This window comes from Paramisgurnus dabryanus, chromosome 6 (assembly GCF_030506205.2).
Source record: "Paramisgurnus dabryanus chromosome 6, PD_genome_1.1, whole genome shotgun sequence".
In the NCBI taxonomy this organism is placed as follows: Eukaryota; Metazoa; Chordata; class Actinopteri; order Cypriniformes; family Cobitidae; genus Paramisgurnus; species Paramisgurnus dabryanus.
In genome coordinates, this window is record NC_133342.1 from 1,294,577 (window position 1) to 1,309,881 (window position 15,305).

Sequence of the window (15,305 nt, forward strand, 5' to 3'; positions counted from 1 at the left end):
ATGTTAACAGTTATTTGGAATGATGCTCAGATTTTCTTAAATATAAAATCTTTGTGAATCAGCAGCACCTTCTTGATGAAATACAAAACTCTTTAAACATGCCTCAGGAATTATCTCTGGGTTTAGTGGATTAACTGCTCATCATTGGAAACATTGAACGTATACCTAAATGAATTCTTACTTAAATATTAGTAAATATAAACTAATGCTGAGTTAAGACATGTAACTTACTGAACTTACTTAACTACAACATGAACTCAAATTAATTTATTGTAAATGACTGCATTAACTAACAATGAAAAACATGTTGTAGTTAATGATGACTCTTCAATAGTTTATTATTAGGATATGCTGTAACTCAGCATTAGTTCATGTTAAAGTAAAAATACATGTATGTCTTTTTTCACTGTGATATATGGACCCTTATTATATTTAAAGTCCCCATCTCTTTTGTTTAAATTGATTGATTGAAGACAAACATTATAATATGTGGTCTGACTTTGTGCAAGCATGCATTATCATATGCTAAAAGTTACCTCCTCAGATAGACTAGAACATTCATTGGTGCCCGAACCTTTTCCTTACAAGGGCCAAACCTGACTGAGGGCCGTGGGCCAAAAGTAAATGTTGTTGTGTTATATTAAAATTAAAGTTGCCCTGATAACCCCTAATTTATAATTTTCTAATATTTTAAAAATAAATAAGCAAACATTACTCTGTTTATGCATAACTAATGCAGTTTTATTTTCCAAGGCTTTTTGTAGAAAAAAAGAAATCGTTTTGCCAATCAATTTTAAATATCCTTTTCTCTGTGTGCCACTGCCGCAACCTCTTCATTTTTAGCCTATAGTACCCGAGTTCATTAGGTTTCGTGATGCATTTTATACACCTTCAAGTATGCATGAAACATAAAAAATTTTAAGGTCTTTTGTGGGCCAACTTTGGGCACCTCTGGACTAGAAGTACAGTAGCTGACAGGTATCTGCAGATATGTTTACCCGAGTTTGTCAGTCTGTTTCACCCAACATGTTTTGCATCCACATGTGAAAGACTGTCTTTTAGATTATGGACCTGTCTATTGATATTTTTGTTTCTATTTTAAAAGATTTAATGAAATGTTAGGGTAGAATTATAATAACAATAGAAACAGTGAACTTCAAATCATGAGACATCAGCAAAAATAAGCAGCTTTACATTTCACTGACTAATTTATCAACATCCTAGCTAGCAAAAATGAGTTACATGATGTCATTTGAACGGCTTCTTTTAAACGATGTATGCAGCATTGAGAGATACGTTCACAATATTCTGACCTAGGGCAGTTGGAGACATGTTTTCAAAGTGTTGGAAATATATATTCTGAAATAATATTTGTTGCATTTCTCTTGAGTCAGAGACATAATTTTCACACATTAAAATGATAATTGTGTCCATTGAATTTTAGTTATTTTGAATGATGCTTAGTTTCTTAAATAGACTAATTAAATTATATTAATAATAAACATATTTAGAAAACACAGTTTTTATGTACCACAATACTGTATGTGCTGTCTTAAAGAGACATGGTTAACCCCCCACCCCACCCCACTCAGCTCTGAAAACAAAGAAGACACCTCTACCTGTGGGTCATTAACATATAAAAAGCCGTTCACACCTCACACCCACCGCTCCTCACAACCAGCTGTAAGGATTCCTGGAAACTTCCACCAGTTCCTTTATACATCCACAAACGTAAGGTTTCTGGATGTTTCACGGGTTTACTTTGGTGTATTACCTTTCCAAGCACTCTGCCTCAAAAATCTGGCAAACCTAAAGTTTAGCAGGGATTTCCCATTCCGTATTTGTCCGTATACAGCTCTTTTCATGCAGTGTTCCAACCTTTAACAACTCTCAACTAAGCTCCAAGGTCTCCAGAAATTAACATCAGAAGCAGGTAACTGCTTTAACTCTACCGAGCCGTCTCTCTGAACAACAGAAGGTTGACCCAAGGTATTGTATGTGAATACCACAGATTTTTTTCTCTGTCTCTTTGGATACTTTCTCTCAGATTTAGGAGAGTCTACCACAGATTAACTTTCTAATACATCATTGTCACTGCCAATGTCATGATTTAACCTGTAACAAGAATTTTTCTCAGGTGTAGGAGGCAAATCATCTCCTGCAGAACAATTTTGAAGGGGCAAATCCTTTTCGCTCTGAAGGGGCAAATCCTCTTCGCTCTGAAGGGGCAAATCAACTCGTGGCTCAAAGGGTGCTGCTTTTGGGTTTAGATGTCTACGATCCTCCTCTTGCCACTGACAGGTGAGTACATACTCCTCCTCTGAGTCACTTTCAGAATTTACTGGGAACTGTCTTCTTTTTCCACTTTATTCCCTTTAGGTATGTTTTGGGTGTTTTGTAAGCAGACTACATCAAGTTTCTCAGTTTCCAGGGGCAGAAAGTCACACGGTAGGAGAAGATTTCTGTGAATCACATGGGTTTTCCCTTTCCCAACTTCAGGTCTCACCTCGTAAACAGGAATTTTGGCATGTTTCCTCTCCTGAACCACATGTACCTGATCTTCCCAGAATGATCATATCTTCCCTGGGCCTCCTCTAGGAGTCAGATTGTGGATCAAGACCTGGTCACCAGGCTGAAGATCTCTTCCCAGAACTTTTTGATCATAGTGAGCTTTCCCACAGGCTGCCACCTTTGAAGCTGTCTTAGCTGCAATTTGGTACGCCTCACTCATCCTTTCCTTCCAACGAGACACATAGTCCTGGTAAGTGTGATGCACCTCCTTTGTCTTCAGGTTAAAGAGAATGTCAATCTGTAAGCGTGGGGATCTTCCATACAACAAGTAATATGGTGCATATCCAATCGCGTCACTCCTTGTACAATTGTAGGCATGTACCATTTTGGCCAAGGAATTTTTCCAGTCAGTTTTTTCCTCATCCGCAAGTGTCCGGAGCATGGACAGTAAAGTGCGATTGAATCGCTCCATCGAGTTCTTTCATCCTTTTCAGCAATTTGTTGTCAAATTCTTTTCCCATGTCTTGATGGATTTTACTGGGAAACCCAAACTTCAAAGCAAAGTCATTGAACAGCTTCTCCTCAACCGTCTTTGCACTCTTGTCTTTGGTTGCATAAGCCTGTGCAGATCTAGTGTAGTGATCCATCACCATGAGAATGTATTCAAAACCTTGCTTGCAGGTCTCCAAATGAAGGAAGTCTATTGAGACCATTTCAAATGGATAGGTGGTGTGAATTGTAGTTAGAGGAGCTCGAGTTTCTCTGACTGGCTGTTTCTTTTTTAGACACTCACATACCTTAGTGACAAAATGCTCCACATCTCTTTGCATTCTCGGCCAATAAAAGCGCTCTCGGATGAGGCAGAGGGTTTTTTCAACACCGAGATGACCCATCTTTTGATGCAATTCTGTAAGAATCAGTGAGTGGAAAGACTTTGGTAAAAGCAACTGTTCTCTTTTTCTGGTTTTTCTGTACAGTACTCCATCTTCATCTAAGCAGAGTTTAAACCACTGTTTTAACAACACTGCCACATCAGGGTGTTCCACCTTAACTTCCTCTCGACTTGGTCGCTGATCTTTCTCTTTGAATTTCAGAATTTTTCCAAGGATGCTATCCTTCTCTTGAGCATTTCGGATTTGAGCTGGAGTCAGTGGTGGACCAAGGTCGTCTCGGTCGCTCTCTTCCACCAGGCTCAAAGCCTCTATGTGAATCAACCCTGTTCCTTGTGATGGGTTTTCGAACTCCACTACTACTCCTTCCACTGATGCTCTAATGACATCTGGCTGCAGTTGTTCTGTGCATTCCTCCATAAGCTTGTCAATGTCAATTGGCATGCGGGACAGGCCATCTGCATCGGCATAACTTTTACCAGGCCGGTATTTAATAGAGAAGTTGAAGTCTGCAAGCTGCGCAACCCATCTGTATCCGGTGGCATTCAGCTTAGCTGTGGTAAGTACATAGGTGAGTGGGTTGTTATCTGTGTAGACGACAAAAGATGGTGCATACTATAAGTAATGTCAAAAACGCTCACAAACAGCCCACTTTAGTGCTAAAAATTCAAGCTTGCCCACGTGCATTCGGTAGTTCTTCTCAGGAGCACTAAGTGTTCTGGAGCCATAAGCTATTACCACCATCTTTCCATTCTGGCGTTGATACAATACTGCACCCAGCCCTTCCTGGGAAGCATCGCAGTGTAGCACAAAGGGCTGAGTGAAATCTGGGTAACCCAGGATTGGGGGTTTTACAAGGTGACTTATCAGGTTGTTTAATACTGTCTGATGGGTTTGTGTCCACTGAATAGGAGTCCCGAAAGTCAGATTGCTTTCTTTTCTTTTCCGCGTGGATTTTCTCTCTCTTGACTCCATTTCTGATCCATTTGAAACCTTCTCTCTTATTGTCAGTAGCTGGTACAGAGGTTGGGCGATTCGTGAAAAATTTGGTATATAGGAGCGGTAATAGGACAAGAATCCTAGCATTTTCCTTAGGTCAACCACTATGGACGGTGTCTTTTCCTTCAGGGCCTGCACTGGCGCAATCTCTGCTGGGTCCATTGTATACCCTTCACCAGACACCATCTTACCCAGAAATCTTACTTTGCGTTTGAAGAGCTCACATTTTTTCGGGGAGAGCTTCACCCCATGCTCCTGGTAGCGCTGGAGCACCAATTGCACATGGCTCAAATGATCTTCAAAACTACTGCTATGGACCAAGTTGTCATCTAGGTAAGGTTGACATATCGTGTCCCTAAGGCCTGAAAACAGCTTTCCATACTTCTTTGGAACTCTGCTGGTGCCGAACTCAGCCCGAATGGTATGCGTTTCCATTGGTACAGCCCCCAGGGAGTTATAAATGCTGTCAGCGGCTGGCTCTCCTCATGTAGGAAGCCCTGGTGATATGCCTTCCCCTGATCCAAAACTGAGAACCAAGTGCTTCCACTCAATGCATCCAGCATATCTTGTATCTTGGGTATTGGATGGCGATCAGGCACCGACTTCTGGTTTAACTCCCTGTAGTCACAGCATAACCGCAGGCTGCCATTTTTTTTTCTCACGCAGACTACAGGGGATGAGTAGGCTGACCTGGAGGGCACCACCCAGCCTTTATTGAGCAAATCTTGTAGTTATTGCTTAACCTCTTCGTGCAAAGGTTTCGGGACAGACATATACGTTTTTTGCACCGGCCTTTGGTCGTGAAGTGTGATGTGCATCTTCAGTGATGGAATACAACCGATGTTGTCATCGTTGTAAGCGAACGCTCGGCACTCCTCTCTCAGCATTTGTTTCACGGCTTCTTGCTGGGTTTTACTGAGATGGTCCAGATTTACAGGGGGATCCCATGTTGATGGTGTTGATTTGTCCCTTGGCTTATCAGTAATTGTGTTTTGGGCTGACTCACAATTTTGCACCCTCTCTTCCGTAGGATCCTCAGACACAGTGGGCTGGACTGCCATGGGATAAACTGTTTTCACTGACTGTAAGTAACCTAGAATGTGGTTTCCAGGTAGCGTGATGTTGTGGTTTGCTGAATTGACTATTGATACGGGTATGTACTTGATGTGCCTTGCAGGAATCCGTACTACTGCTTCACTCAATTTTAGGTCTTGAACTGGACTAACCTCGCTTTGTTGAGAAGAGCAGTTCTTGGCCCTGAGATCCAACGTGGGCACGGACCATTACAGTTGTAACCTGATTTGCAGGTAAGTACACGTGTTTCCTCCCCATTTTCCCCACTCCTACAGTTACCTCATGTTCCTTACTCTGAATCAGTTTCAGCAGGGTTTGTGCCTCGCTGTGGGTGATTGAGAATGCAGAGCTCATTGCATATACAATTGTCTTCTCCCTCTGCCCAGGGGCGTCTTCGGTCCTTTCCACTACCTCTTCGATGACATTGTACCCGATAATTGGGTCTTCAGCTACTGTTGGATAGTTGGACACTAAGATAGGTACCTTCAGCAGAGGTGTTGGAAATTGACCTCCATCCAGTTGAAAATCAACCTCCACCCATCCAATGAATGGGATTTCCGTGTTGTTGGCTGCTAAACCAGTCAGGGTCGGTTCACCTAGCATCTCTTCCAGAGGGTGTATGACAGTACCTGGGAGATGTTGTTGTCACCAACCATCATTGACAATGCTAGCTTGCGCCCCAGTGTCCCACAACGCCTCAACTGGCTGACCATTTAGGCGACAACTGACCAAACAACGCTTTCCAATCTGTCTAATGAGATGTGATTCATATCGTGGTGGAAGGTATTTCACTGTACTGGGATTTGGAGTTGACTCTACTGAGGTTGCTCCCAGTATGACAGGACTGAAGTTGGCTGAGAGAGAGAGTGATGATTCTTGCGTGCGTGTTGTATTGGGAGTGTCAATGAAGATAACTGGGACACTTCAGGGAGGACTACTGATGGTCCCGTCTCAGCAGACCCTGGTCGTTTCACGAATTTGGATCATATACTCTTCATCCACGTGAAAAGTGGCCTGTTTGTCCACATGTGAAGCAGTGTCTACAGTTTTCAACAACTTTCTCTTCTCTACACTTCTTACAGCCTCGCTGTCGTCCCTCTCTGTAACAGGGTAATGATGTCTTTTTATTTTCCTCCATTGCACAATCAAAAGATTGTGGAGGAGCTGAGACTGGAGATGAGACAAATGATTGTCTCACCTCCAGTCTCAGCTCCTCCACAATCTTTTGAGTGTCTAGAACTTCCTTACCGACCTTGTGGTATTCTTTTGATTCCTTTCCTTTTACGGTTCTGACAGCTGTCAGAATGTCAGGCTCTTTTGCTGACTGTGCACCCTGGGCAGGTGAGTACTCAGAGCGTGGTTCTGCATGAAACTCGTGTATGCGTGGAGGTTTACCAGAGTGGAGCCTTTTCAGTTTCTCCTGCCTTTCACTGTCCAGCTAAGCAGCCTCATTCACCACTTCAATCAACTCTTCGTCCGTCATCCTGATGTAGCTGAGATAGGGTTGTATCTGAAACTTAAGAGCATCACTTATAAATCCAGTTTCAATTGAACGCAGAAATTTAAGTTGGATGGTATCTCTGCTGTAGTGGTCACCATCGCCATCCTCAGCCTTCCACAGTAACTTATCCTTTAATTCAATTGCTCTGAAGTTAAAATTCTGAACTGATTCTTTAGGCTCTTGTGATATATTTATGAGCTGGTGATACAGGGCAGTAGTGCTGTCAACCTTATAGTTGCCCTTTAAGATGGTGTATAGTGACTGGAGCGTAAGTCCACGTTTAATTTCCAACATATCTCTCAGGGGCATACCTGGGGTGACAGCCCTGACTACAGCCTCTACTATTTCAGTCTCAGAGTGGCCCTTCTCTAATCCTACTTCCATCTGGCGGATAAAGCTTGGGTAGGACAGTTTGTCTTTTTGCCCACTTTCTCCTATTTGTCCCCAGATCTTGAATTCCCTCCTTAAAGTTACCTCAGTCAATTTCTGTGCAGTCTCAATCCTCTTGCCACACTTTGTTTTACTTTTAACAGACCTGTGACTGTCAAGCATTTTCCCAGCCTCATAATGACATTCGTCATCTCTTTGTGGGTGGTCAAAGTACTTTTCATCCAACCCTTTCTCTCGCATTGGCCTTTCCTCCATCACCTCAACATCAGTGGTGCTCTGTTTTACCTCATTCATGAAGGACAGTAAGTCTTTTAAGCATTGAATGACCTCACTTTCCTCCTCATTCTCCTGCATTCCATCCAACATGTTTTCGACTGTCTTAATGAGCAACCATCTGGGCTTACCTGAGGACACATCACATTTCAGATAACGACAAACCTCTCGCAGATGGTCCTCGTCTAGCTGCCAGAGTCCGTCGCTGACTTGTTCGTGAAGGTACTGACTGTTTTCTATAGCTAAGCTCGTCTCTGTATGAAGAGTAAGTGTCACACGGTGACGTTTTGTGAAGGGCGGAACAGAAGTTAGGAAGGATGAGTTCCGCCCGGAAGGAAGAAAACATCGGAACTTCCGGGTTTGTCCCGAAGATCAAATCAGCCCGTATTAGGCGCAGGTGGGGGTAATAAGCGAAGCGATCGCTGATAGGACACTGAGGAGGAGGAGCCGAACATATAAGGAGGTTTGAAATCACAATCAGTGTGCTTCTCTGTTGTGCCGGTGTTGGCGTGCTGTCCGCTGTGTTTTGGCTGTGTTTTAGGCTGGGGAGCGACGATCTATTTCCCTTGGGGAAGAAGGAAACAGGAAGAGGTGAATGTTTACCGTGAGGAGGAATTTATGTGAGGATCACGGGGTGAAGAAAGAAACCGATACGGGTCGACATGTGAGTACAGCTGGAATATTGTATACACGTTGCAGAGGTGAAAATTATTGTGCGTGTTTGGAGTGTCTACTTATAGTTCCGGCCCCACCGGAGGAGCGAGTGTGGGTGAGCTGATGGGTGTTCAGTGAACATCGAATACGAGTTCAGGAGTAATTATCTTCTACCTTTACCTTGTGTTGGAAATTACGGCCGACGAGCCGCACGAGAAACCTGGGATTAGTTGCCTATGTCCTTACCTCACAAAGAGTGTGTGCGTGTGATGCTGTGGGTGAGTCTTGACTTTCAATTTGTGTATTTTCACTGAAGCTTGCAGTGTAGTGCTGTGCTTTCTTTTGGAGATAGAGACTGTTTTATTCCAGAGACTCTGTGTGGAAGTAACAACGCGTTGGACTGACCAGCATAGTGGAAAGGAATTATCTACTCGTAACACCAGTGTGATTCGTGGAGCCCTCGCTGATCCAGAGTGTGGGCGGTGGTGAACTGTGTTGGAGACCTGCCAGGTTAACGTACGGGCGTTCCATTGGTTGGGCCGTAGGCCCGCGGGTGAGCAGTCTTTTACATCGCCATCGGTTGTGCGGAGCCACTTCAGAGAGTTCGCCCCTGCGCAGTGTCCCTGGAAATCAGCACGGGGAGAGTGAGCGCTAGGGAGGCGTTCGGCCCCGCACGCCCTGTCTGTGACGGCCCTGTAAGTCCACCGCCCCCGGGAGAGGCATTGGGTGAGTAAATCTGTGGCGAAAATAGAAAGGCCCCAGTCTGTGAGTCACGCACTTCTATGAATGCTAACTTACCTCTGCTCCTAGCAAACCTGTGCAGAAAGATCCCAAGCCCCAAGTTGTGAGTAACATATGTCATTTGATGATCACTTACCTCTGTCTTTAGTGAACCTGTGGAGAAACCAGAAAGTCCCAGTCTGTGAGTCACGCACTTCTATGAATGCTAACTTACCTCTGCTCCTAGCAAACCCGTACAGAAAGATCCCAAGCCCCAAGTTGTGAGTAACATATGTTATTGGATGATCACTTACCTCTGTCCTTAGTGAACCTGTAAAGAAACCAGAAAGCACCAGTCTGTGAGTCACGCACTTCTATGAATGCTAACTTACCTCTGCTCCTAGCAAACCTGTGCAGAAAGACCCCAAGCCCCAAGTTGTGAGTCACATATGTTATTGGATGATCACTTACCTCTGTCCTTAGTGAACCTGTGGAGAAACCAGAAAGCCCCAGTCTGTGAGTCACGCACTTCTATGAATGCTAACTTACCTCTGCTCCTAGTAAACCTGTGCAGAACGATCCCAAGCCCCAAGTTTTGAGTAACATATGTCATTTGATGATCACTTACCTCTGTCCTTAGTGGATCTGTGGAGAAACCAGAAAGCCCCAGTCTGTGAGTCACGCACTTCTATGAATGCTAACTTACCTGTGCAGAGAGATCCCAAGCCCCAGTCTTAAGGCCGTGAGGAGGAGCCAAGCGTCCCAGAGCCGGGGAACCATCTAGCCCACTATTCATTGTGTCTTTTGTGATCTGCCTCCAGGACAAGCGGAGGGCGCCACGGACAGCAGGAAGCTCTCAGACAGGAACCACACTCTCTTACGTCTTGTGGAGTTTCGTCTGAAACCAGAGAGAGAAAAGAAGTGTTTTAAAGTGCCCTTTCCCTTTTTCCCTCCCCCTGCTTTTAACTATTTAATAAAGTTGTATTTTAACGTAGCATACTTGTTCGTCTGGTCATTGGGGTGGTCTTGGGAACCTCCTCGAGGTGGAAACTAGGTAGGGGCGTGACCCTTTAGCTATCTCGGGTCCGCTCCGACCTGTGACATAAGTCTTTACCACGGTGTTTTACCCCTCCTGGCTGGCTCGCCAAAATATGTTTCCTTGTCTTTCATTTAACTAATACCACAAAGGCACAAAAACTATGACGAACTCGCGAGGAGCAAATGAACAAGGGGAGACTAAATACCAAACGAATTGGGGAGAAAATGAGGAACAGGTGAGGGACGCAGGTGCAGGAAATCAGTGATGATGAGATCGTCCCTGGTGACAGACGCGCACGTGAGGAACTGTCAAAACACAAAACAACACAATCACAGAGAAGGATAAAAGACAGAGCGGTTGATAGACCGAGATCGTGACAGCTTCCCGTTCCACTGTGTTCAAATAAAATCAATTCAATTCAATTTTATTTATATAGCGCTTTTCACAATTGGTAATTGTTTCAAATCTGCTTTACATTAATAGAAGCAGGGGAAACATAGAAAAATCGACAGACAATATAAGTAGCAAAATACAGTGGCTATGAATAAACTTTACAAAGCGAGCGTATTAATAATGTCTCGTATACAAGAGGGTGCTAAGTTAAGCCAATGTCGGCTGACTCCCCGGGGTTGAAAAACCTCCAAGGAGAAAAACCTCCTGACTTTTTAGCCTGGGAGGAACAAAAAGTCTTAGGATGGAAAAAATCCTTGGGAGATATATATATATATATATATATATATATATTGACTGTATATATATATATATATATATATATATATATATATATATATATATATATATATATATATATATATATATATATATATATATATAAACGGTATGTAAACGGATAAGAAGCATCGGCTGGGCATATCTTTGAAGGACGGCCAGTAGATCAGTGGTGTGTTGACCTCCACAGCAGCCGAAACTGGGTCTGTATGTCTCAATGTCCTCGGGTTCGAGGACGAGACAGGGAGAGCGAAACAAAATTCTATTAGCGTAGGGGCCGTTCGCATGTAATGCAAGTGTCACACAGTGTTGTGTTTTAATATATGCTCGGCTCCAGACAGGCTAGCTATTTTTGAGATATTTCTAAGATGGAAGAATGCTGTGCGGCAGACGTTGGAGATATGACTATCGAAGGATACACTGCTGTCAAACACCACACCTAAGCTCTTGTGTGAAAGATATATTTTCACAGAATGTTCTGTACATTATATAGGATGATTTTATGTAGACAACATTAAATCACAAAAACATGACTTTAGCTTGGTAAAAAACTTGAATAAATAAAATGTGATTAAGATGAGGAACAATATTTATTTATGGTAACAACACATTTTTTATTAAACCAGATTTGTATTCTCACAAACTGTGTTGACTTTAAAACTGCAATCTAGTGGATGTATGAAACTGGCCTGTTTGAACAAGTTGTGAAATGAGGAAATTCTTGATTTCAGGGAAAACGAAAGTACTGCTGTCGATCCGAGCACTGTATGTATTTCTCTATCTTTGTCTTCATACAGTAAAATGGCAGAAGCTTCTATTTCAGTATCTCAGGATCAGTTCAGCTGTTCAATCTGTCTGGATCTACTGAAGGATCCCGTGACCATTAACTGTGGACACAGTTACTGTATGAGCTGTATTACAGACTGCTGGGATCAGGATGATCAGAAGAGAAACTACAGCTGCCCTCAGTGCGGACAAACCTTCACTACAAGACCTGTTTTAGGTAAAAACACCATGCTGGCTGAAGTGGTGGAGAAACTGAAGAAGACTAAACTACAAGCTGCTCGTCCTGATCACTGTTATGCTGAACCTGGAGATGTGGAGTGTGACGTCTGTACTGAGAGAAAACACAAAGCCGTCAAGTCCTGTCTGGTGTGTCTGAACTCTTACTGTCAAAATCATCTTGAACAACATGAGAATTTATTCAAAGACAAGAAGCACAACCTGGTAGATGCCACTGGACGACTTCAGCAGATGATCTGCCCTCAACATGAGAAACCCCTTGAGATTTACTGTCGTACTGATCAACTCTGTATATGTTATCTGTGTATGACAGGCAAGCACAAAAATCACGATACTATATCAGCTGAAGAAGAGAGAACAGAGAAACAGGTATGACAACACAGACTATTATGATAATACCACCAATTCCGCTTTATTATAAATGTTTCCATGAACAAAAATTATTCAAATGTATCTAAAACTTAAAATAAGTCACTATAAACAGTTTTAACATGGGTCCTATAGGGGATTTTTTAATGACTCATACCAACTATATCCTGATGAGTATGAAACAATTTTACAGATATTCCTTAAAATCAATTCTTATGTACTGTTTATCGGTTTTATAATTATTAATACATTCCCTACAGAAAGAACTGAAGGAGACACAGGGCAAATACCAGAAGATAATCCTGGAGATCCAGAAGAAGCTTCAGGAGCTGAGAGATGCTGTGGAGACTCATAAGGTGAGTTTTGATCAGAAGAACAACTGCTGTCTGCTGTTTCAGATCTGTTTCAGACTCAGTTAGGACTCTCATCCAATCAGTCAGTGAGGAGTTCAGTGCTGGATGACTTTCACTGAAGTTCACTGTGGGTAACAGACTGTGTGATGTACCAGTAAGAGCTGAGTGAATGCTGCTGATTCTAATGCTCCTCTCTCTGTGTGTCCTAACAGCGCTCTGCACAGACAGCAGTGGACGACACTGAGAGGATCTTTACTCAACTGATCCGATCCATTGAGAGAAGACGATCTGAGGTAACACAGCTGATCAGAGATCAGGAAAAGGCTGCAGTGAGTGAAGCTGAAGGACTCTTGAAGCGACTGGAGCAGGAGATTGATGATCTGATGAGGAGAGACGCTGAGCTGGAGCAGCTTTCACACACAGATGATCACATTCATTTCCTCCAGGTAACAGAGATCTGAAGAACAGGACAGTGGTGTTTAAGATGTGAAGAGCATGTTTTTAAGCGATTGTATTTTCTATTAAATGTTTCTGCATCTTCAGTCCGATTGTGTTGTTTGTCTTTGTGTTTGTGTAGAGTTTCCAGTCTCTCTCTGTTCCTCCTGGATCTACAGACTCATTCAACATCACTGTCAGTTCTCTCCTCTCCTATGATGATGTAGGAAAATCTTTGTCTCATCTGAGAGAGAAACTGGAGGATTCCTGCAGAGAAGAGATAGAAAAGATATCTGATAGAGGTAAAACATCATTTATTTGATTTTCAGAGTGCATTACAATGTTGGAATACAATGTATATCAAAATATATCTAAAATATTTAAGATTACTATTGCCAATATTTACAATACAATGTTTATTTTCTCTAGTGAAACGCATAATGATTTTTCCTGTGGCTGAACCCAAGACCAGGGAGGAGTTCCTCCAATGTAAGTAACTATTAGCATAGGCGCTATATGGACAAAAGTAAAAGGACACACCACTTAATTATTGAATTCAGGTATAAAATGCACTTTACAAACCTCTGTGAAACAAAATGGGTCATTCTGAAGACCTCAATGGTTTCAAGCATCCATACTGTAATAGGATGCCACCTTTGCATTTGAAAGTTTTGTATATTTTTTCTGCTGGATATTCCAGAGTCAACTGGTATTACAGCAAAGTGGAAGCATTTACAGCAACTTAGCCACAAAGCCACTAAAAATAGCCAGTGCTTTGTTGATTTTTTTAAATGAAAACTTCCACTAGAATTATAAGTACAAGAACTGTGTGGCAGGAGCTTCATGAAATGGGTTTCCATGGCCGAGAAGCTGCATGCAAACCTCACATAACCAATGCCAAGCATCAGAAAGAGTGGTCTAAAGTGGATTGATAAATCACGCTTCTTTGTTTAGCTATCAGAAAGGTGAGATGCTGCGAACAGCTTTGTAAAGAACTGAAACAGAGGTTACCAGGCCAGCCAAGCCTTCCCATCTTATATCTGTGCCTGACTTTGAAATTTGCTACAGAATGAATGGGCAAAAATTTCCTCATAAATTCTCCAAAATCTTTTGGAAAGCCTTCCAAGAAGAGTGGAAGCTGTAATAGCTGCAAAGTTGTAATGGTCAGGGATCCCAATTCTTTTGTCCATATAGTGTATATAGAGAGAATGTTGTATTTCGTCATCAACCAATTTGAAGTTTTCACATTCCTATCAAAATTATTATTTGCTTTATTTTACTTAGATTCCCACCAGCTGACACTGGATTCAAACACAATAAATAAACTTCTCTGTCTGTCTGAGGGGAACAGAGTGGTTACTAACACTGGCACAGTCCAGCCGTATCCTGATCATCCAGATAGATTTGATGGTTGTCCTCAGGTGTTGTGTAGTGAGAGTGTGAGTGGACGCTGTTACTGGGAGGTTGAGTTGAGTGGTTGGGTTGGTTTATCAGTGTCATATAAGAGCATTAACAGGAAGGGAGAGGGTAATAAGTGTTGGTTTGGATATAATGATCAGTCCTGGTGTTTGTACTTTCCTGACTCTGGTTTTGCATTCTATCACAATAACAATCGAACTGAAATCCCTGTAGAGTCCAAATCTTCTAGAATAGGAGTGTATGTGGATCACAGTGCAGGATCTCTGTCCTTCTACAGTGTCTCTGACACAATGACCCTCATCCACAAAGTCCAAACCACATTCACTCAACCTCTCTATCCTGGGTTTTACATTTATAAATCAAGCTCAAGAGTGAATGTGCTGTAACAAAATAAATGAGATAGAGATTCTACTTATAATATTGTCATGTCACAGGTTTGAGCTCTATGATATAATTTGCTAATTCATTTATGGAACGCTTTTATCCAAAGGCTTGTACATACAATTGATCATTCAATTCATATTTGATCATTGATCACACACTGTAGATCTTTCATGATAACTTCAAATGAAACTTCCTGCATGATGAACATTTCTTTTTCTCATATTTCTTGTGTGTATTAAATCTGCACATTAAAACCATTAACTCTTTCTGATGTTTGTTTGTCAAAGTTACTTTAGAAAATTATTCTAAAGTCTCCACTTTATTATTTTAATCTATGTAAGAACAAATGTTTACTTTTGTTTTAAAATATTTACATACAAATAAATGCAATAATATTTTTAACATCTTTTGACACAGTAACCATATTTTATTTTACCTAAACTGTAATTTTCCCACCATTTTTACATCTCTTACTGGCTATAAAAATTGTATCTCTAACCAGAAGATACATTGGCCACTTTTACTTTCATTTCACTTAAGTG

General features: G+C 42.0%; 1 protein-coding gene across 1 annotated transcript; it reads left to right on the forward strand.

Annotated features, from left to right (window-relative positions):
• Window positions 1–11,133: 11,133 nt before the first annotated feature.
• LOC135748306 (E3 ubiquitin/ISG15 ligase TRIM25-like) lies at window positions 11,134–15,029 on the forward strand. The gene is made up of 6 exons (XM_065266497.2): window positions 11,134–12,172; window positions 12,433–12,528; window positions 12,738–12,971; window positions 13,103–13,262; window positions 13,390–13,449; window positions 14,245–15,029. The coding sequence occupies exons 1-6, from the start codon at window positions 11,582–11,584 to the stop codon at window positions 14,763–14,765; spliced, it is 1,662 nt and encodes a 553-aa protein (XP_065122569.1). The 5' UTR covers window positions 11,134–11,581; the 3' UTR covers window positions 14,766–15,029.
• The last annotated feature ends 276 nt before the right edge of the window (window positions 15,030–15,305 follow it).

Excerpts from the sequence above, each read along its gene's own strand:
- LOC135748306 (XM_065266497.2), top strand. The coding sequence starts at position 11,582 with ATGGCAGAAGCTTCTATTTCAGTATCTCAGGATCAGTTCAGCTGTTCA. Across the intron at positions 12,173-12,432 it reads AAGAGAGAACAGAGAAACAG|AAAGAACTGAAGGAGACACA; the intron begins GTATGACAACAC and ends CATTCCCTACAG. Across the intron at positions 13,450-14,244 it reads CAGGGAGGAGTTCCTCCAAT|ATTCCCACCAGCTGACACTG; the intron begins GTAAGTAACTAT and ends TATTTTACTTAG.